General features: G+C 38.3%; 1 protein-coding gene across 4 annotated transcripts in view; it reads right to left on the bottom strand.

Annotated features, from left to right (window-relative positions):
- The window catches only part of NRXN1 (neurexin 1), a 715,037-nt gene that overhangs the window by 88,415 nt on the left and 604,344 nt on the right, over positions 1-22,278 (bottom strand). For 3 of the 4 annotated variants that reach the window (XM_082756025.1, XM_082756020.1, XM_082756021.1), the window contains one exon: positions 521-610. The exons of the other annotated variant lie outside the window; for it this stretch is intronic. In XM_082756025.1, the coding sequence (XP_082612151.1) occupies positions 521-610 (90 nt within the window). The remainder of the gene's footprint in view (positions 1-520; positions 611-22,278) is intronic. 4 annotated transcript variants of the gene reach the window in all.

The raw sequence follows: 22,278 nt of genomic DNA, 5'->3' as shown, positions 1-22,278 counted from the left end.
AGTTCTGTTTTAATTAGTGTTTGTTCCAAAATCCCCTTAGAAGGTTGCAAACGTTAAAGGGACTTCATTTTGATTGGCAATTCATCTTGCCCACTATTTAAGATTCCTACACTTTAAACAAATTTTTTTTTCAGGACCATAATGAAGATATCATAACTACATATATTTTTAGTTAATAATTTAGATGCTGGAGCATGTAATATAATCTATGAATGATTTATAATTTTTTGTTAATGTTTGCTGTGAGTACCTTCATAGATTGAGTTAGTGGATTATATTTAACAGTCCCTTTAACCTTAAGTTATCAGGGTAAGATTATTAAACAGCTGGTACTTCTAGAAATGTAGAGAAATTATTATACAAGGTATGCAAATATTACTCTATATTTTACTATTTTAAATTTGTTTTTAATTTAGTTTTACTGAAATTTATTTTTTATGTTTATTAGTGTTACAATGAAGTACTACTTGGTTATGTTCAAATTATTTTTTTATTTGAAGTTTTAATCAATGTTTTTTACCTTTGTCGAGTAGCCATTCATCAACTACTCGACCAAGTCGATATGGAATTCGCTGTCTAGCAATCGCCAGGCGCTCGTTATCATTGTTTCCTTTAAAGTTTAAAGAGACATTTCATTGGTTAAAATCTGTAAGGTCAAAGGTTAAAAGTTAATACTTAAAGCTTGAGCTATACAGTTGCCACATGATTTTTTGAAATTTGGAATTTTAAAAAGTGCTACCTGGAACATTTCATGGTTCAGACTTTTCATTCATTCATTTATTTTATTTTAGCAAACAAAATTATTCCTATGTTAATTGAAAATTAGAAATCTGCATTTGAGCTAGGTTATTAAACTTATGTTATAGACAGACCCAAAAAACAAATTTAAACATCATAGAATGGCTTTACAAAAAAATGATCATTGCCCTCAGGGTTTTGTCTTTTTTGATGTTTCTTATTAACTAGTTAAACATGTTCAGGTGAAACAGGTTTAAGTTTTCCAAAGACATCCAACCTCTCACTCCAGGTTAGTCATTTAAAGAAGAACACAAGTCTTAATCACCATTTAAGGCACACTTCTGCTGTCTAGAAATAGACCTGCCATAAAATATGTCCTAGTCAGAAAAAATGCATTCTTATTTGCTTCACTTAAACAAATTCCAGAGATCCAAATATACAGTACAGAACAGACTAGGGTATTCACCATTTGTACATTCTCATAGGACATGTTGATCATATCTTGAAGGAACACCAAGGCTTTGACAAAAGTGACTTGCTGAAAGGTAACCTTGTTCTGAAATGTAGAAACACTTAACAATTTAGCAAGAGGCCATCTTTAGTGGGGTTTCATAAATTAAGAACTATTCAGAACTCTGCAATGCAAACCGGAAACTTGTCATATTTGCAAACTGCATCTATTCTCAGTCTGTTCAGAGGTCCTTGATTGCTTAAAATAAAACATTGACATAAAATAAGGTTGATACAGTCATGAATATATCAGACAGCGAGGAATAATTAGCAAATCACTTTAAATGTTTATTTTTAATTATATGTATTGTGTGTGATTTAATGACATAGCTATTACTCCTCAGAAAACCACCCACTGCTGTCTTTTATTTGAAATGTCGAAATGTCTTCTAGGAGATGGTAAACCTCAATGTTTCCTCCATTGTACAGGTTTTTGGTGGTGGCAGTATTTTAGACCAACAGTATCTTTTGCTTCCATTATATTGGTTCATATTGTTTTGTTTGTTTGTTTGTTTGTTTTTGTTTTGTTTTATTTTGTTTTTAATAAATAAAAAGCACTTGAGCACTCAAGAGATACAAGAAAAGCAGTCAAAAGCAGTTATTTCTAATTCAGGCCCTAACCCAAACTTAATCTTGCTTCAATGTGCAAACTACCTTTAAACTCTCTGACTTTCACCAGCAATGAACCAAGTCTTGTATCTGCAGTGGAAATAGTAAGTACAGGGTGCAGTAGCCCATTGTAGTGCAGAAATACATTTACTTAAGCTAGCATGATCTTACTGCTAGTTATCAAAACAAATTATTATCCAAATTCAGGAAATCAATTGTCTAGTTTGTCAGACAATTATCCCCTCTACCAGCAACACAGGGTTGCAGTGAAGAATCAATTCTGTAGCCCTCAGAAACTGCAAAAGCAACAGCTTCTGTACCAAAAACCATCATGGTTTTGTGCAGATACTTATTTTGAAATCCCATGAGCTGCAATTTACCATGTTTCCCACATTTGGTTTAGCATGTATATAGTTCACTATGGCAGAAGCTGATCTTTTGAGAGGATGTCCTTCTCCTATCCACCTTCCAATGTACTATATGAACTATATGCATGTCAATATTAAACAGCGCATGAGTGTATATATTGAAGTATACACATACATATATTTCCATATGCACATTTTGTTCCATTCTCAACTCTCAGAAACATTCTCTGAAAAACAATATTTTACTGAAAATTTCCATTTTCTACTATTTCAGGAAAATGAAAATTTAAAATACAAGGTTTAGAAAAAGACTCATGGTATAAGAATACAGAACGTCTTATGACTTTTATTTTTTCATGTTATGATCTTTGAAATTTCTGTTCTTCATATTGGGCCTGAAACTAGCTCCTTCAGTCGTGACAAACGTTCTGTTACAGAATGCAAATTTCAGAAAAATGTGAGAAATGTCATGTAATCAACATGGGACCAAAGATAAGTAGATGCAATCCTCCACGTTTTTTATCAATGAGTTAACAATTGATATCTCCTGACAGACAGTTATTTTTAAGACTTAAATTTAGCTTTTTATTAAAGTATTTATGCAGTTTTTATTGAGGTATTATCAGTTAATTCAAAGAATAAGTGAGAATGTCCTATTTCCAAAAGGCTTCCTTACCTTAAAACAAATGAATCATGAACTTTTGTTGCTGTTGGGTATCCTTGTTTTGTTATCCATGTTTAAACAAAAGGAGAAGAAATAATCCTATGCTATTTATAAGAAAAGGCTAAACTGTTCAGAAGAAGTTTTTGTGCATGAATCTATTAAATCAATGGAAAGAATTCTCATGGATGTTGATAATCACTAACTTGAGATTCACAGATCACTCAGTGTCATTTACTGGGTGCCATTCATGAACTAACGCTCCCTAGACTGCAGAAGCCCCATACAGTCATGTCAAACTGAAGAAGTGCTTGCAACTGCATACACCAGGAAGGCATTAAATGTTATGCTGTTACAAGCAGTCAGTGTACATTAGTTGCACCTCATGGAAGGACAGTCTGTAGTCACCACTCTAGATCTCTACCACTATGGCATCTCTCTACTGTAATTTCATTACTAACACTGGATTTATCCTAGACAAAGTTTATTGCTCCTTTCACTTTTAGTACTTGGTTGCTGCTCCAGGATATCTCTATGGTGATCATGGAAACTCCTCTGTAAATTAGCAATATAAATTTAGTCCTGGCCAGCTTATACATTTCTCTGAATTATTTCATTAAAAACTCCATATGGTACATACGTTTTTGAGAATATTGAACCCTAGTATAATGTGATTCTATCTATAAATTATGCTTTATACTAACTGCAGCAGTCTTGTACCACTGGGAGCAAAATAAAAATGAAAAGTAAGGAAATAACCATTTGATTCGTAAAGGTCACACAAAAAAATAATTGCTGATTACATTAGCCTATCTCTCATCAGAGAGAAAAGTGCATAGTCAAATGCATCTCAATTTGACACTATTACATTAGCTTAAATTCTTCTAGTAGATAATATAAATGGAAAGGCTAGGAGGAAATGGTGTGGAACTTTCCAGGTTTAGTTTCAAGGAGAACACACAGGTTTACTAATGAGGAAACTACTAGATGCATAAGTATCTTAACAAGCACATTCAAAACATTACATAGCGCTGAAAATACTGAAAACAACACTAAAAACAACAAAAATCCTAGTATCACACTGAAAATATAAATACATATTTTCAATAACTCTTTTTTTTTCCCAAATAGTTGTTTTGAATTCAGCAAAACTATGTTCATTTACTTCATCTGGTAATCTTATCCCTAGTAGGGAAAACAAAAATACTACATATTGTTTTTCTCAGGAGTATTCAGTGAACATTCTTCATGCTTCCTTTATTTATACTTGTTTTTACCAATAGGGTGAACCACAAGGAACTTCTTCAATAAAAATACTTCCAAGAAGGTTAATAAATATTTTCATACTCTAAATAAAACTGCACCTTTGAGATTTTATTTCTGTAACACTTTTGAAAGATTAAGTGTTTTGTCAGGCATGCTTTTCAACAGTAATTCACAAGAAACAAATGATTTGCCTAAACTTTAATTGTAGACGGATATATGACTACCCAGCATGACACTTCATGGCTAGATAGCCAAAATTTCTTTGATTAAAAAAGCTGGGTAAAAATGTTTCACTCATGATGTGCACTATGTCATTGTCTAACTTGACTGAACTCTGAATGGAATCATTCTTCTATCAAACAGATAATATTTTGTCACAACGAAGTATTAATTCTGTATGAACAGAAAGACTTCAAGGGAATAACAGTAATTTCAAAGAATCAAGGTAAGCGGAGAGGAGCAGCAAAGGTCAAATCTTTGAGTCAGAGCAAAATCTTGTGGTAAGATTGAGAAGAAGTCCCAAAAAACTTAATCATACCTTTATATCTATAGGTCATCAGGGACAAACCAACTATGTGAACTTCACTAATATGTATTTTATCCCTCCTGATTTATTATATTGTCAGTACTGCAGTGTAATTCTATTTTGTCCTCAGAAATAAAGGTGTCAGTTATTGATGTGAAATAGCAGCATCCTTGAAAGAGAATAAGAAGGTTGAAAATTGAGAGTCTGTGAAGAACAACCTGAAGTCTAGAGAATATTTTCTTTGAAACAAACCCTTCAACAGAATACAAATCCACCTTGTTAGTCTCAGTGATCTCCTAGGAAATAAAATAACAAACTGAAGTAACTGAGGTCTATCTCCATTTATGAACAGCCCCCCTCTCCCTAGTTTTGTTCATCATGATCTTGACAGTGCTACTTCTGAATCATAACTTCGCTGACATCTGCAGGAGGAAGGCAGAGACCCGTATCATTCTTCCAGATATGGTTAAGGATGAAACCTGACTAAAGTGTCAGCTGCAAAGCATGGGATGAAACAACTGTGGCTCTAGGGTATAGAGGCAAGCTGTCCCCATACTGTATCACGTGGCCAGGCTAGGAAATGAAAGCCCAGTCTCATTAATGGTCCATAGTAAAGTCCTCCTAAATCATATATTACTATTACCGTGCCTACAGTTGTATGTACAAAGATACATTAATGTTCAAATACACTGAAAATACAAAGACTGTGGTCTAAAATTTGTACAACATAGAATCATTAAAGTTGGAAAAAACCTCCAAGATCATCTGGTCTAACCATCACCCTACCATCAATACGACCCACTAAGCCACGTTCCTAAGTACAATATCCAACCTTTCTGTAAACAGTTGCACAGTGAATCTACCAGCTCCCTGGACAACCCGTTCCAATGCCTAACTACTCCTTTTGAGAAGAAACGTCCCCTAATTTCCAACCTAAACCTCCCCTGGTGCAACTTGAGGCCATTCCTTCTAGCCCTATCCTTCCTTCTAGTCCTATCACTAGTTACCTGTGAGAAGAGGCTGACATCTTCACCTACTCATCCCTCAAGCTCCCAAGCCTCAAATCGATTGTGTAAAGGCACGTGGAGAGGTGAGGGGGTAGGGAGTGGGCTTGCCTGTGACGCCAAACAGGGGCCTATTTCCATTTCTCTCCATCTTTTAGGTCCCCTCCCTCTGCCTGACAGGACTACCCATTACAACAAGAATTATAAGTTAGGAGATCTGGAGGAGTATGCAGTGGTCACTCTGGAAGACTCTTATATGTGGAGCTAAATAACCAAAAGGCTGATTTGGGCTTCCTCCAGTGTTTGAAGGAACGGTAGGCACACAATTCTAGGATGAGCATTTTTTCTTGTTGCATATCCTGAACAAACCTTACAGTCATCTCGGTGAAATGACTAACATCCAAAGAAACTCTAAAATCAGAGAAAGAATTTGTAGCAAATAAGTAAGGCTGCAACTCTACACTGCTTTACCTTATTACAGAAGAGCTAACCTATAAAAAAAGAAACTGCCATATGCTATGACTTAAGCAAACTTGAATGTGTCAAATCTGCCAAGTTTGTAGTAAATGGCCATAATATATATGGCCTTTTTCTCCCTAGAGGGAATACCAAATTTCTCATAATGCATATTAACTATCCCAAAAGAATATTCTATTTACAGACTGACTGACAGTAGTCTTCACTGCAAAGTGAAATCACACATCAGTAGCTTATAATACAATCAAATACAAAGCAACAACCAAAGTTCCCTTAAAGAACCCAATTACTACATTTATTGAAAGACGTATGTGCAATTTGATGCCCATTCCACTGATACTACACACTGTACTGAAACATTTTATCCTCACCTGCAAGTTCCTTGCTTCATGCTTGCATATTAAACCATATATTAAACCGTATTTTTGCAACTTTCTGGAGGATAAAACTGAGAACTCTCATTAACCTCTCAGGGAGATGTGAACCTTCGCTTCAAATCAACCACCTTCTGCTCTGTTTTGTTTTTGATTATTTTTTAGGGGATTAATTAGTAATTAAACTAAGAGTGTACTCTTCCTGATTCTCACTTCCTTACTATAATGCAATTGGTCTTGGTTTGTGCAGTTCTGGATTGCTTACTTTGAGATTGGTGTATTATATCAAAAGCAAGCAAGAGAAGATGAAAAGCAACAAGAAGGAGATAAGAAAACAGAGGACTTGTCTGATAAATTAAAGGTCATATTTTGTTATCAGGTGTTTTAAAAAGATCTTTTGTGCTGCCTGTGAAGCATTACGGGGCTAATATGTATGGCTGTTGCGAAAATAGGGAAGAAAATTGATAGAAATCATTAAAGAGGAAGATTAAAGAATAAAAAATGAATTGTTATAAGTACAGTACCATGTCCCACATCACTCCAAGAGTGACATTCTGCAGGTCTCCAAGGTAAAAGGACTCTTAACTGTTTCTAAGTCATAATGTCACAGCATTTAAGGTTACTTTCTCAATAGAACTTTAACCAGAAGTTGACTGTAAGCAGTTTCTTGTTCAATAGTTTTTCAACAGCAGGAAAATGAAGAATTTTTCAACCCTACTGTATCTAAAATTAGCTAGATCAGAGATAGCAACTACTGAATATGTTCTTCTGACTTTTGCCCAGGTAGCAATCTGGATGATCTTCATTTCACACTAGCAATGAACTACTATATAGAATGTCTCTTGACAGAAACAGTACATTATATAAATGAACAATGGCAAATGGAAAACACCATGCTCAGCTCTTATTTAAATTTCTATTGGTCTCTAATCCCATGAGTATCTAGTATTCAGGTAGAAGCCATAAATAAGAAAGGTCTTATTAACTACGCACAAACTTCCTAATTAAGTTCATCCACACTGCAAGAGCTGAGGACAGAAAAAGGACACGCTGTGCAATTGCTCATATCATTGCATTTTATTGTAGCTGGTGAAAGGCTTTTGGAAACGATGTTTTTCATATATTATTTCTGGACCATTTGCAACATTAAAACTTATTTTAAACAGCGTAAAACAAACAACAAAAAACATCCCCAGGGATTAAATTTTGCTCTTGCTTATGCAATAATCAATGTAATATAAGAGAAAATAGTTTGGGCTTCAGTTGTGTACACCAAAGCCACTGCAACTGAGTTGCTCTAACAGACTGTTTGGAAGCAATGTGGGGAATAGTGAGAATAATTTCACACTCATTACATGACCAGAGACACAATAAACATAAGAAATCTAAAGCAATCAGCATCAACCCTCATCAACAGCAGACAAACTTGACTGCAACTGTAAAACATAAAATTGTTGATTTCATGTTCTTTTATGAAGCTTGATAACACCAGAGTTCACCACCACTGTGCCCCAATGTCCTGAACCATACAGATGTTTTGTCACATTAACTGTATCTGCTGAAGCTGTGTCAGCTCATTCTCCTAGGAATATGCATGATTACATGCAAGCCAATAGAAAGAACAAAACTGAGGTCATTATTTGGACAAGCCTTTGCCAAGCAGAAGAAACCAAATGCACCATACAGGTAGAAAATGGCATTTAAGAGAGAAGAATCTGTTCTGTGTCAGCAGTGCAGCTAAAAAGTAGCCCTTGGCCAAAGCAAGCTCCAGACTTTCAGTTCTGTCTAAAAGTGGCATTTCAATTTGTTTATTTATGCCTTGCAGACATTTTACTATAAAAGAATAATCTATTTCAAATTGAAAGGTTTAAGGTTTAAACTTGTACACAGAGCTTTTTTTTTTTTTTCTTAATGCTTTTGGCAAGGTATAGAAACAGAAACTAAATAACAGAAACAGACGCTCACTGAGATAAAAAGAAGTGTTTTAGGACTGCAGAACTGTAATGAGCAGTCCACCACACAATATCATAGTGGCCATGGGTAGACTTCCAGTAGTGACTTAATTCTATCTGTTAAAAAGTAAAATAATTTGATTCCCCAATTATATACATACATAAGCCTCATTATTTTCCACTCAAATTTATCTGTGACATGTAGCATGTCACCATAACTTTTATGAAACACAGCTGTTTTTTGGTAAAATTGAAAAGAGATTCCAATTAGCAAAATATTTTCTCCTTGTGATTATTATTAGCTTTTTTTTTTTTTTTTTTTTTTGTGCAGTCTGAGAAGACTGAGAATTATCGTGAAACATTTTATTGTGCTTTGAGATTCTGATCTGGAAGAAAATTAAGAACTGTATTCCTCAAACAGTGTTTCTATGTTAAAACCTCTTATACTGAGTTACCTTCCTCTAAGACTTAGAAAGGTCTCAAGGGAGGGGAGAGATGATTATCTTAACATATTTGTCACATTCCTGACATTTGTGCTTCATGACTCCTCATATAATCTATGTCTAGATGGGAAAAAGAGCCATTGCTGGATAAAGTGCCTCTAAGGGGAGGAGGATAGATATGAGAAATATCTACCTGTTGTCACCTATCATTCTTACTGAAAGTCCGTTTCAGTGCAACCTACTCTTCAGAAGTACTTATAGACATGCTGGACATCAACCACAGAAGGAAGTTCTCAAATACATTGCTAAATCATGGCCTAAAAAGGCCACTGAGGCTACAGATCTTTGACATTTTCAGGTCTCGGGTGGTTGCAAAGTAGCCTTTGGGATGCAGAAGGGAAAACCACCTGCTTCAATACCACATCTAACATAAGGAATTTGACCTGTACTAGCTAAATCAGAATATTCAAATCTTTAAGCTCTTGCCCAAAACACACTTTCATAGTAGAAGACACTCTGTTTTGAAGTTAGTAAGGCCACATTTTAGATGGACAACCCAAAACTGGCAGTTAATTTTTGTGGAGGTCTAAATTTACCTCCTTGATTTTCAGAGTTAATCTTTTTCCACGGAAAGAAAAAAAAAAAAAAACAATCAATATTGAACAATTTACAGAATCACAGAATTTCTAGGTTGGAAGAGACCTCAAGATCATTGAGTCCAACCTCTGACCTAACGCTAACAGTCCCCACTAAACCATATTCCTAAGCTCTACATCTAAACGTCTTTTAAAGACTTCCAGGGATGGTGACTCCACCACTTCCCTGGGCAGCCTGTTCCAGTGTCTAACAACTCTTTCGGTAAAGAAGTTAAACATATATAAATTTGCAAGGAAATATGCAATCACCAACTCTTGTGCAAGCAGATTCTGAATTTGTGCAAGCAATTCTGAATTGCAACTTAGCACTAACATGTTAAAGCATTTTATAGTTGCTGTACAGCTGTATTGTTTCTGGATATAAAAATTACAGAAATTATATCTGGAAACATTTTTATTTTCCGGTATTAACTGCTTAATTCCTGGGAAGGTATAGTTATATCTGCATTAGGGACACAATTTTACTATACAAATTAAGTATTTTTATATTGATAGTATGCTCTAAATATAGACAGAGGTACGATCTGATCTGTATATCACAGGTTATTAACGTTGACCCACTTGATTCTCTATTCTGCCAAAATTTTATTGTTTGGTTAATTTGTAACATGTAATGGGCTCAAACAGCTCCTCCAGGAAAATATTTTATATGAACATGATGACACACAATAAAGGAAAATCATTTAGTAATAAATTTGAAGGCTCACTGTTGAAAGCACACTCTATTTTTTACTTCAGTTTCTTAGTTCTGGTTATGGCTTTCCAAGAATGGCTTTAAAACACTGCAGGCACATAGTGTTTTCTCCCCCTGAAAGTACTTACACTGTGATCGAATCATTTCTTAATTTTTGTTTCAACACTATAAATCAATATAGAAAGAACCTCTTTGGGGCTCTTTTTACACACACTCCCTTTTTTTTTCCCCATAGAACCACAGACATGAGTTACAGTTACAGGCTTTGATATCTGTTTCAGAGTTGTTTTCAAATTGTTGTAAGGGTGGCAAAATCCTCAGCAATTCCTACATTTCAGCCTTTTGTGCTCACAGAGCAATTTCCATAATTTCCTTTGTCACAGAAACACATGATGTTTCATCCTCAGCAGTCTGAAAGATGATATCCCTCAAGTGCTTCTCGGAATCATGTATTTCCAGGACATCGTACCTTGTTATGTTACCATAACCTTCATGTTTTGGTCTTAGATCTATGCCTCAGAACTCAGCACTGCTGAAGTCTAACTTTCTTTAACTTCTCCTGGCTTCCCAAGCAATCATGCTCACACACCACAGTTTGCCCTGCCTATTACTTACCTTTATTTTGTTTGGTTGTTTTCCTAACTATCATGCATCGTCAGTGACAGATGTTATGCAGACTTCCAGGCCACTTATAGAAGTGTTACATACATTCAAGCCCAGTACAATTCTCCCACTGGAGGTGTTTCCAGTCAATGAGTGCTACTCACTGGTAATTATTTGTTTTATGCAATACTGAGTTTATTAACTCAAGCTGACTGATGAAGAATTAACTATACTCACTGCTAATCACATTTACAGAGTATCTATCAGCTATTAGCTACGGGTATCTCTCGTGAAACCATAGCACTGTCTTCAGTCTAAGTTTTTATCATTGCTTAGACAAAAACACGTATGAATTTGCAGGAGAGAGAATTACAGGACTAGGCCCCTGAAGTGAGGTGCTCAAGAAACCCTTGGTTGAAAATTGCTGTGAGGCAATTGCTATACTCTAAAAATGAATTATTTTCCAAACTTCTTCCTACACCCAGATACAGTTGAAATAAAAGTTTGGTACAGATTGTTCTTTTGAAAAAAAGGCATATTTATTCTTCTCTCCATATTACGCAACTGCAATTTTGAACTTTTAAACCAGAAGTCTGTTACTGCCTATCATCTCTGTAAAACAGGGGAATCTTTTTTTTTTTTTTTTTTTTTTTTTTTTCCATTCTATATATACACTTAACCTGGAAAACATTGTGTTTCATTTAAATTCTTCATGTCCACTAAATTTGATGCTGCACCAGAAAGGCCATTAGAAATAGTCCACTGAGGAAAATCAGAACACTAAAATAGAACAGAACAGAATAGTTGGAAGGGACCTACAAAGATTATCAAGTTCAACTGCCTGATCACTTCAGGGCTAACCAAAAGATAAAGCATATTTTTGAGGGATTATCTAACTGTCTCTTGAACACTGGCAGGTATAAGGCATCAATCATCTCACTAGGAAGTCCATTCCAGTATTTTCAGTGCAAATAAGTTTTTCCTAATATCCATTCTGAACTTCATCTGGCACAGCTTTTTGCTGTTCCCTGAATCACATCATTGGTTACCAACAAGAAGAGATTGGCTTCTCCCTCTCCACTTCCCCACCTCATGAAACTGTGGACAGCAATGAGGTTGTCTCTTAGCCTTCTCTTCGCCAAACTAGACAACCCAAGTGTCCTCAGCCTCTCCTCAAAGGACATGCCTTTACCAGCTTTGTTGCCATCCTCTGGACATTTTCAGGTATCTTAACATCGTTTTTATAGTGCAGAGCCCAGAACTGCACACAATACTCAAGGTGAGGCTGCAACAACGCTAAATACTGTGAGATACTAAATGCTTTGTGGCTGGGAATCTGCCTGGCAGAAAAGGACCTGGAGGTACTGGTAAACAGCCAGTTAAATATGAGCCAGCAGTGTCGCAGTGTGCTCAGTTGGCCAAGAAAGCCAACAGCATCCGGGCTTGTATCAGAAACAGTGTGGCCAGCAGGACTAGGGAAGTGATTGTTACCATGTACTCAGCTCTGGTAAGGCTGAACTTTGTTTTGGGCCTCTCACTGCAAGAAAAAAAAAAAAAGTACTGAAGCATGTCCAAAGAATCACAGAATCACAGAACTGTAGGGGTTGGAAGGGACCTCGATAGATCATCGGGTCCGACCCCCCTGCCAAAGCAGGTTCCTCAGAGCAGGCTGCCCAGGTAGGCGTCCAGACAGGCCTTGAATATCTCCAGAGAAGGAGACTCCACAACCTCCCTAGGCAGCCTGTTCCAATGCTCTGTCACCCTCACTGTGAAGAAGTTCTTTCGCATGTCAGTGTGGAACTTCCTGTGCTCTAACTTGCAGCCATTGCCCCTTGTCCTATCCCCACAAACCACTGAGAAGAGGTTGGCTACATCCTTCTGTCCCCCACCCCTCAGGTGTTTATACACATTGATGAGATCCCCTCTCAGTTTTCTCTTCTCCAGGCTGAACAGACCCAGGTCTCTCAGCCTTTCTTCATAGGGAAGATGCTCCAGGCCCCGTATCATCTTTGTGGCCTTCTGCTGGACTCTTTCCAGGAGATCCCTGTCTTTCTTGTACCGGGGAGCCCAGAACTGGACACAGTACTCCAGGTGAGGCCTGACCAGGGCAGAGTAGAGGGGGAGGAACACCTTTCTTGACCTGCTGGCCATGCTCTTTTTAATGCATGCCAGGATCCCATTAGCCCTCTTAGCCACAAGGGCACAGTGCTGGCTGATGGTCAACCTGTCATCCACCAGGAACCCCAGGTCCTTTTCGACACTATTTCCTCATCAAGGTCGTCGATGAAGATGTTGAACAAGACTGGACCCAGCACCAACCCCTGGGGAACACCGCTAGTCACAGGCCTCCAGCCAGACTCTGCTCCACCGATCACCACCCTCTGAGCTCGGCCAGTCAGCCAGTTCTCAACCCACCTTACTGTCCACTCATCTATCCCACACTTTCTCAGCTTTGCTAGTAGGATGTCATGGGAGACAGTATTGAAAGCCTTGCTAAAGTCAAGGTAGATGACATCCACCGCTCTCCCCCCATCTACCCAGCTTGTGATGCCATCACAGAAGGCAACGAGGTTGGTCGAGCATGACTTCCCCTTGGTGAATCCATGCTGACTACTCCTCATAACTTTCTTCTCTTCCAATTGCTTGGAGATGGCATCCGGAACAAGCTGCTCCAATACCTTTCTAGGGACAGAGGTGAGACTGACTGGCCTGTAGTTTCCTGGATCCTCCTTCCTGCCCTTCTTGAAGACCGGAGTGACAATGGCTATCCTCCAGTCTTCAGGCACCTCACCCGTTCTCCAGGACCTTTCAAAGATGATAGAGAGCGGGTTGGCGATCACATCTGCCAGTTCCCTTAGCACACGCTGATGCATCCCATCAGGACCCATAGATCTGTGTGCGTTGAGCCCATTTAGACGCTCCCGAACCACTCTCATGTCCACCAGGGGGGAACCCTCCATTTCCCTTTGTCCTATTGCCAGGGGCGAGGAGTCCTGGGGGAGTGTCCTTGGAGCAAAGACTGAAGCAAAGAAAGCATTCAGTATCTCTGCCTTCTCAGTGTCTCCCGTAACCAGGACACCCCCCTCATTCAGCAAGGGACCCACATTATCCCTAGTCTTCCTCTTGCTGTTTACATATTTGAAAAAAAAACTTCTTATTATCCTTTATCTCTTTTGCAAGCCTCATCTCTAGGTGGGCTTTAGCCTTCCTTGTCGTGTCCCTGCAGGCCCTGACAACACATCTATACTCCTCCCAAGAGGACAGGCCTTCTTTCCACATTTCATAGACCTTCCTCTTCCTTTTGATCTTATTGATGAGCTCCTTGCTCATCCATGCGGGTTTCCTGCCCCCCTTCCCCGATTTCCTATTCTTCAGGATGAAGATCCTGAGCATGGAAGAAGTGCTGCTTAAATGTAGCCCAACTCTCACAAGCACCCTTGCCTTCTGGCAACCTATCTCATGAGATGCTCCCAAGCAGGTCCTGGAAGAAGTTGAAGTCGGCTCTTCGAAAGTCCAGGGTAGCAATCCTGCTTTTAGCCTTACTTCCTTGGTGGAGTTCCAGATGGAACTAGGCAATCTCATGGTCACTGCATCCCAAGCTGTCCCCAACCTTCACATCCCTAACAAGGCCATTCCTGTTGGTAAGAACAAGGTCCAGGAGCACCCCCCGCCTTGTCGGCTCCTCCGCCACCTGCATCAGAAAATTGTCCTCAACGCATTGTAGGAACCATTTGGACTGCTTGTGCCCGGCCAAGTTGCTTACCCAGCAGATGTCTGGGTAATTGAAGTCCCCCATGAGGACCAGCGCTCGTGATCGTGAGGCTACTAGCAGCTGCTCGTAGAAGGCCTCATCGACTTCCTCCTCCTGATCTGGAGATCTGTAGTAGACCCCCACCACCAGCCCACCCCTTAAGTCTTACCCACAAGCTCTCCACTTGTCCTTCACCCTCCCCCAGCTGGAGCTGGGTACATTCTAATTGCTCCCTCACATAAAGGGCAACCCCACCCCCTCGCTTCCCCAGCCTTTCTTTCCTAAAGAGGACATAGTCCTCAATGACAGCGTTCCAGTCATGCGAGCTGTCCCACCATGTCTCAGTGATCGCAACAAGATCGTGGTCCCATGACCGAACACAGATCTCGAGCTCATCCTGTTTATTTCCCATGCTCTGTGCATTGGTGTACAGGCACTTTAGGGAAGCAGCAGGTGCAGTTACCCCTGGGGGGATGCAAGAAGATGATACTAGAAGCCCTTTCCAACCTCAACAATTCTATGTTTACGAAACCCAAATTCTGGTGGAGGTACCAGTCTGGGAGCAAGGCTTTGATGACCGGCTTTGATGACCTGGACTCACCTGTTTCTTTCCTTCTCTCTCCCCATTACTGCGAAAATTTAGGAAAGCATGATCTGTGCTTTGCACTCTGTTAGTCCATTCACATCTTAATTAAACCAATTTCTAAGGCCATAACTTCACTGCCTTTAATTCAGTTAATGCCCACCAATAAGAGGGTGAAATCAGGATGTGTTTCGCTACGTATTTTACATCTAATAAAACAATGGGTGTTTGATTTCTGCTTCAAATGTGTTTGAAATGGTTTGTACTACAGAATCTAATTCTTGTGCAGCTCGTAAAGGTTCTAGGTTGTATAAATCATACAAGCTAGTCACTTTTTCTGACAGGTAGAATAGTCTGCAAAAAGAAGACTGTGGTTTAGCTACACCTTGCTAGGGTCAAGGTAACTCCCTGAACTTACTGACTTGCGTACTCCTTGAACTTACTGAGTACTCCTTGAACTTAACTCCGAACTTATTTTTAAGTGCATGATATAATACAATTGTAGAATATAACCACAGAATTGGTTACAATGGAGCTGCCACTAATCACAAAATCTGTACTACAGAAAAAGTTATCCTGAAAGTGTGGACACCACAGTTTCTAAATTTCTTTTATATATTTTTTAACAATCATGGCTTGAGACTGCAAAAATATAACCACATGGCAAGATGAAGACATGGATGTACACAGCTGCTGGAATATTAAAATACTCTCCTGTGTTTACATGTCTCTCATGAAAGAGAGTCTAAAACATGTATATATTCATACATTCAAGACAGCAATGATTTGTGTCCTTCTGGATACCTGGTTAACACAGGTAACCATGAAATCAGGTGTTTGAAACTCTTGAAAATGTATCTAGGACAGAGCAAGTTGCTGTTTTCCCTGCTGCAGTACGAACACAGCAACTGTTTCTGAATTAGGTTAATGCAAGCTCTTATCCTGAAGACATAAAGTACTATTCTCCTGTCACAACTCACAACACCAGCAAAATACATCTGGGGACATGTGCACAAATGTGTCCCAAATAAAAAAATATCTCATGTTCCAAGAGCACCTAAATCAGAATGACTTTGCAAAAAAAAAAATTTGTTTTCCATATAATAGATTGTCTGGTTGGAAGGCTCAACACTGCACTGATTTGTTCTGTCCTGAGCAAGACTCCCATTTCAGACAGACTTCACGGTTGCCCCAGAAGCTATAGGAAACAAACAGCTTTGCAGGGGGAGCACACGACAGAAGTACACTGTCACGCTTTTCTCTTGCATGCTCTATCAGCCAATGGCAGCATCCATATCAGCGTTAGAGGAAATGCATGTGTATGCCCACCAAGTAATCTAAGACAAGGAACACAGTTACAACCATGCCAATGCTTATACATTCGTATTTGTTGCACACAAGCAGTTTTACTTAAGTTAGTACATATTAGTTTGGCTTAGTGAGTGACATGTTACATAAAATCCTGCATGCTCTCAAACAAGTCAGTTGTGAACCTACTGGAGGACAGGCTGAAAGGAAAGAGAAATAATGGAATATGGTGTTTAATGCTTGGCTTTCACAACATGCTTCTGCCAGACTGACAAATATACTTTAAGACATTGATTCTATCAGTATTACAATATAAAGAAGCTATTGAGTATTAAAAACTACTTGTTAAATAATTGGATTGAATTATTTTCTTTTTAACCAACACCACATTTAATATTTGATTTTTAATTTTTCCTGCTATACTGGGTAAGTTATGATACTGTAGGCTACATGGAAAATTTGCCTCTAAGGTTCAAATTAAATAAATGTGTGGAAAAGAATCTCTATGTATTAGCAATATTTCATCTTTTGAGATCTGACTTTCAATAAATTGTTAATAATGGCTTTCCTGAAAAGGTGAATGGGGGACCTGCTGTGACAGATATGCCATGTCTCATTGTGGGGTCTGTTTTCACTTCCACTTTCCTGTTCCTTCCTCTAACTTGAATCTCCACAACTTGTGGTCTTAAACTGTTTCCATATCACCTTATGCCTAATTCTTGTAAACAGATATAGGCATCAGCCGTTACCACAAGACACAAAAAGAGCAGATATTCATTTCAGTTAGTATTTTAGAGCACCTCTTTCTGACTCATTGCTCATTTGACATTTTCTTTCTCCTTCTAAACTAGATGCATTGTGCCATCTTGCTGTATTTAACTGAAAGGTGTAATGTCTTCTGTGATCAAGTAATGACAACTGTATCACACGTTTTATCAAGATCTGAATTTAATTACAGGATCTATCAAGTCTAAGAAGGGATGAGCCTTTGTATTTCACCAGGATATCCAAGATGAAAAATAAAGGAAAAAAGAAAATCCGTCTGCTGACTTAATAGTGCTGAGAAGCACTATTATCTAGCATTATCTGACAGGAAAAAAATGATAAACTGTCAAATTAAAAAGCTGATTTGGGAAACTTTACTGAAACCACTTTCTGAAAAGAGACTTACTTTAGTCTTGTTTGGGTATTACCCAGGCTCTTTATTTAAAGAAGAGAGCAGGACAGAACAATTTGTTAATCTCTCAAAGGGCGAGGCTTTTTTTTTTTTTTTTTTAAATGTATTTCATTGACTTTGGATAAGCTGTAGAAGGATTTCTACATTTTCTACATAACAAAAATCACCATTTTTGTTAGAATCAGTCTTTCACGTTTACAATAAAATCATACTGGAACCTGGATACATGCTGGAAAATACATTGGGTCATGATTAAACAGTAATCAGAGCTGTATCCATCAGAAAAAGGTGCAAGAAATCAGTTGTGCAACCACATATTAAGAAAGGTAAGGTAGCATACTGGCCTAGTTACATCCATCACTTAAATGGTGGTTTGTGTCTCAGAAAGTCTGATTAATTTTTAATCTATTTTAATTCCTGCTAAATTAGCTTCTTGCACCTTACTATGCTCTGGAGGACTTGCTGAAGTGAGTGTCACAGATTTCCTTGCCTTATTTTTAAATTGTTTTACTTACTGCTAAAATACCTTCTTTCATTCATGTTATACCTGAATTGTATGAATACAAGTAGAGATCAGCTTCCTATAATACCCATTGAAGATTTTGTCCAGTGGAAACAAATGAGAAATAATGCTATTTTAACTTGACTTTGAATAAATAATGAAAGCAATAGAGAAAAGTTAATTGTAGGAGACATTTTTGGATTGAGTGATCGTGAGTTGATTCAAATTAATACAAGGACAACTAAAAATAAGCCTGTAAGTCAGATCTTGATTTCAAAAGAACAAAATTTGATAAAGTGAAGGAAACCACATTATGTAATCAGTCTGAGGGGTTCATGGACTCAACCAGGAAGGTCATTTGGAAATGCTTTAAGGTAAAAGCATAAAAAAATATAATTTGTACTTGCATCTGCAAGGTTAAAAACAGGCTGAATAACTACTAGGCTGAATAACTATGCTATTATAGAGTATATTGCAGAAAGAAGGGAAAAAAACAGACTTGATCCACAAAAAAAAAAAAAAAGCAATGCATTTCAGAATTAGGAACATAAATGAGTTGGCAAAACTCAAGCTAAAATGTCCTTTCAAAGAAAGTAAAATAAATTTAAAAGACAAAGGATCTTGAGACTTAAACAAAAACAAATAATCTGGGTACCTGTGGTGTTAAAACAAATAGCCTAAATTCTAACAAAAGAGGTTTCAGGGCTCTGGGAATATGGCTAAAGGATTGAGAAGCACAGATAAAGTTTTCCTCAATCCTCACAGTAATGTTGAGACACTTCAAAAAAAATCAGGTGAGCCCAGGTCATCAATGCCCGTCTCCAAGACCAGTGCCTCCACCAGACTTTTGCTTTTATAATCATGCAAGATTGTCTTTAAGACAAGAGGTCGGCTGAGGCTTGACAGGATCCACCGGCACCCAAGGAGGTGCATCAGACTCACCAAGGTGATCAGCTCCTGGTGGGTGAATTCCACAGAAGGGCAGAGGACTGTGGCCTACAGCAGTGTTTCCTGAGCCAACGAAGCCTGAGGGGAGCACAGCGACCTGCCAGGGGCCAGCCGCTCACATGAGAGGTGTGTGTCTGTGTGTGTGTGGGGGCAGCAGTAACAGCAGAACCCTGCACTCCTCTATAAGCAGCCTCTAAGGAGCATGGTGACCAGAGGAGGGGTGAATGCAAATTGGACATGGCTTGTCAGCTAGGTTGTGGTGAGGCAGTGTCTTCCCCATAGCCTGAGGTGCCCTTACAAAACAGCTTCACCCTTCTGGTGACTGAAAAAGAAAGATCCACTGCAGAGAGGTGGAGCTGAGTAAGGTAGCCTGGTCTGCTCCCTGTGTAAACCAGTGCAACTAAGGAAAGGAGACAGTGGTAGGAGACTTTCCTCTGAGAAGTACAGAGGCACCCACTGGCTGATCAGTTCTGCTCTTGAGAAAAGTCTGCTGCTTACCCGGGGCTTGTATCAGGGATGTCCCCAAGAGACTTCCAAGCCTCATATAGCCTAATGACTATTATCTGCTGCTGTTGTTCCACGTGGGCACCAATGATGCAGCCAGGGGAATGTTGCCCCTACTAAGTATTGAGAGACTTTTAAGTTTGTGAGCTTTGCAACTCATCAGAATAGGGAGTTCAAATCCCCAATGTTTGCCACTGGGACTGATCTACCAACATGACAGAACAGACTGCAGAGTCTCAAAACTCTGACCATAGCAAAGAAAAGCATGGGAGAGAAAGAATCAGGAGGTATTCTGTCGAATGAAGGAAACGAGTCTGGAAAAAAAAAAGTGAAGATGACGTGTTTCCAGACAAATAAATAAATCAATAAAATGACTCATAATAGTTAAGAATGGAAAACACCCTGAAATTCCCAGGTCCCAACAGCAACAGCCATGGAGGTTTCAAAAATGACCCTACAGCAAATGCAAGGCAAGGCAAATGCTGAATGACCATTTACTTGTTAGGTTCCTGCCTCCTTCACCATTATCATTTTGCATGGATATGGTGATAACAGACTGTCTGTCCATTTTATTAGAATATTCAAAAGCATGTTTGTGAAAGAGCCCAAAATCTCTTCTGGACACCATGCTACGACCTGAGAAACCGATCTTTAATTGTATTCAGATTTAGCTGTAGGGGGCTTGAATTTGGAAGGTATTTATAAGCCTAAAGGTATGCATGTTAGACACTTACATGAATTTCTTGAGAAATACAAATCCATTCTGGAGAAACAAGTGTACCAACACAAACGTCTTCTGTTAATTTTATGGTCAATCTCGACTTACAAAATCGAGACAAATGGATATCACTTATTCTAAATAGGGTGCGTTGTAATAGCTGACTCTCAGCATATAAAGTCAGGTGTATCCCATGAAAAGGTGGCAAATACACTGTCTAGTTTCCAGAACACAGAGAACAAGAGAAGCATTTAAATGTGATGCCCCCTTCACCTAGCTCTCAGATGTTCTGCAATTAGAATCTAATTTAGCCCACAGATTCAGGGAAAGTCCCTAAGACACCTGTGCTCTCAGGGTATTATCTTTAAGTGATAAAGAAAAAAAAAAAAACAACACACAAAAACAAAAACAAAAAAACTAAAACCCAAACTCATGGCAGAACTGTTCTGTATTATACTCAAGTCCTAAGAACTTCAGCTGCCAATTGCCATATCACAGAGCTACTCAGCACTGACAATATCGTTAGCCTCTGGTTCAATCTTCTGTCAATATACAAGGACTATCGCATAGACACTTCTTTGGTATGTGTGCTCATTCATTATTTATACTCCATAATCACAGAGATACATCTGTTCCAGTAGTAGTATTTTGGACAATCTTTGTGTCAATCGCTTGTGTGAGATGCCTGTGTCATCAAATGTAGGTCTATGAGACATGGCTATGACAACATGTGCTTAACTGTGGAGCACGAGTACAGTTGCAGTTTAGTATTAAAGTTATGTAATTAGTTATGCTTTCCTAAGGCTGGCCAGAAAGAACTGGGTTTGACTGGGAAGGATTCATTATAGATATTTGTCTACAGCAGACTGTGTCTTCCAAACTGCTTCTGGGTCTCAGGAATTGCTGTGAATAGCTTTGAAACCATGGACCGGTAGGCCAATAGCTAGTAGATCATCTTATATCCATATGTAACAACCCGGTTTATGATGAAAATCCTGAAGGGAAGGCTCCCTCTGGTAAAATGCCTTTTTTTTTTTTTTTTTTTTTTTTAAGGGTCAGCATTGGGCAAATTCCCTCTGACAGCATAAAGCATAGTGTTATTCACAGAAAAGTGATTTTGAAAATTCTTCACAATAAATGGTGATTATTGTGGTTTTAGAAAGTCAGCTAGCTTTTTCTGATATACTTTCCTAGACTGGTAAATTGTACATCCTTTGCTACTAAAGGAAAAAAATTAGAAAATTAAGAAAATTGTTTTTCTTATTATGAAATATGGTTATGAATATAGCTGTGAGAAAGGTGTTGTGTACACACACACAACCATCTGATTTGAACTGAAACAGATTTTATTTCAGGTATGGAAGAAAAGGTTGCTTCAAATTAAATGAAATGCTTTGTTCTCAGATCACTATAATTGCTTATAAACACTGGGCAACCCTGACATGAAAATTTAGAACATTTTATTTAGAAAACACTGAAATTAATATTTTGACATTACTAAACCCAATTTCTTGTTATTCTGTTATTCTGTTTCGCCTTTGGCCATAATTATCAGTTCACTTTGACCCAAATTAATAAGTCCTTTGGTTTCTTCCTATAAATGCATTCTTAGCAAATCTATATTTCATTCTGTAATTGTTAACTAAATTTACAAGAGCAACCAATTCACAGTAGTAGCTGGAGTTGCTATTGTGGTGCAGTACCATAGCCACAAAAGCAAACAGGCATTCAAAAGAGCAAAATAAAACAAAATTTTGAAACAGAGAAGATAAGAAAACCATAGAATCACAGAATCATAGAAACACAAGGTTGGAAAGGACCTACAAGATCATCTAGTCCAACTGTCCTCCTATCACCAATACTACCCACTAAGCTACCAAATCAGATCTTGTAGCACCTTGTCCAG

This window comes from Aythya marila, assembly GCF_965140915.1.
Source record: "Aythya marila genome assembly, chromosome: 3".
Classification (NCBI taxonomy): Eukaryota; Metazoa; Chordata; class Aves; order Anseriformes; family Anatidae; genus Aythya; species Aythya marila.
The sequence above is the reverse complement of the archived record's forward strand: the minus strand, read 5'-3'. Positions and strand labels throughout refer to the sequence as shown.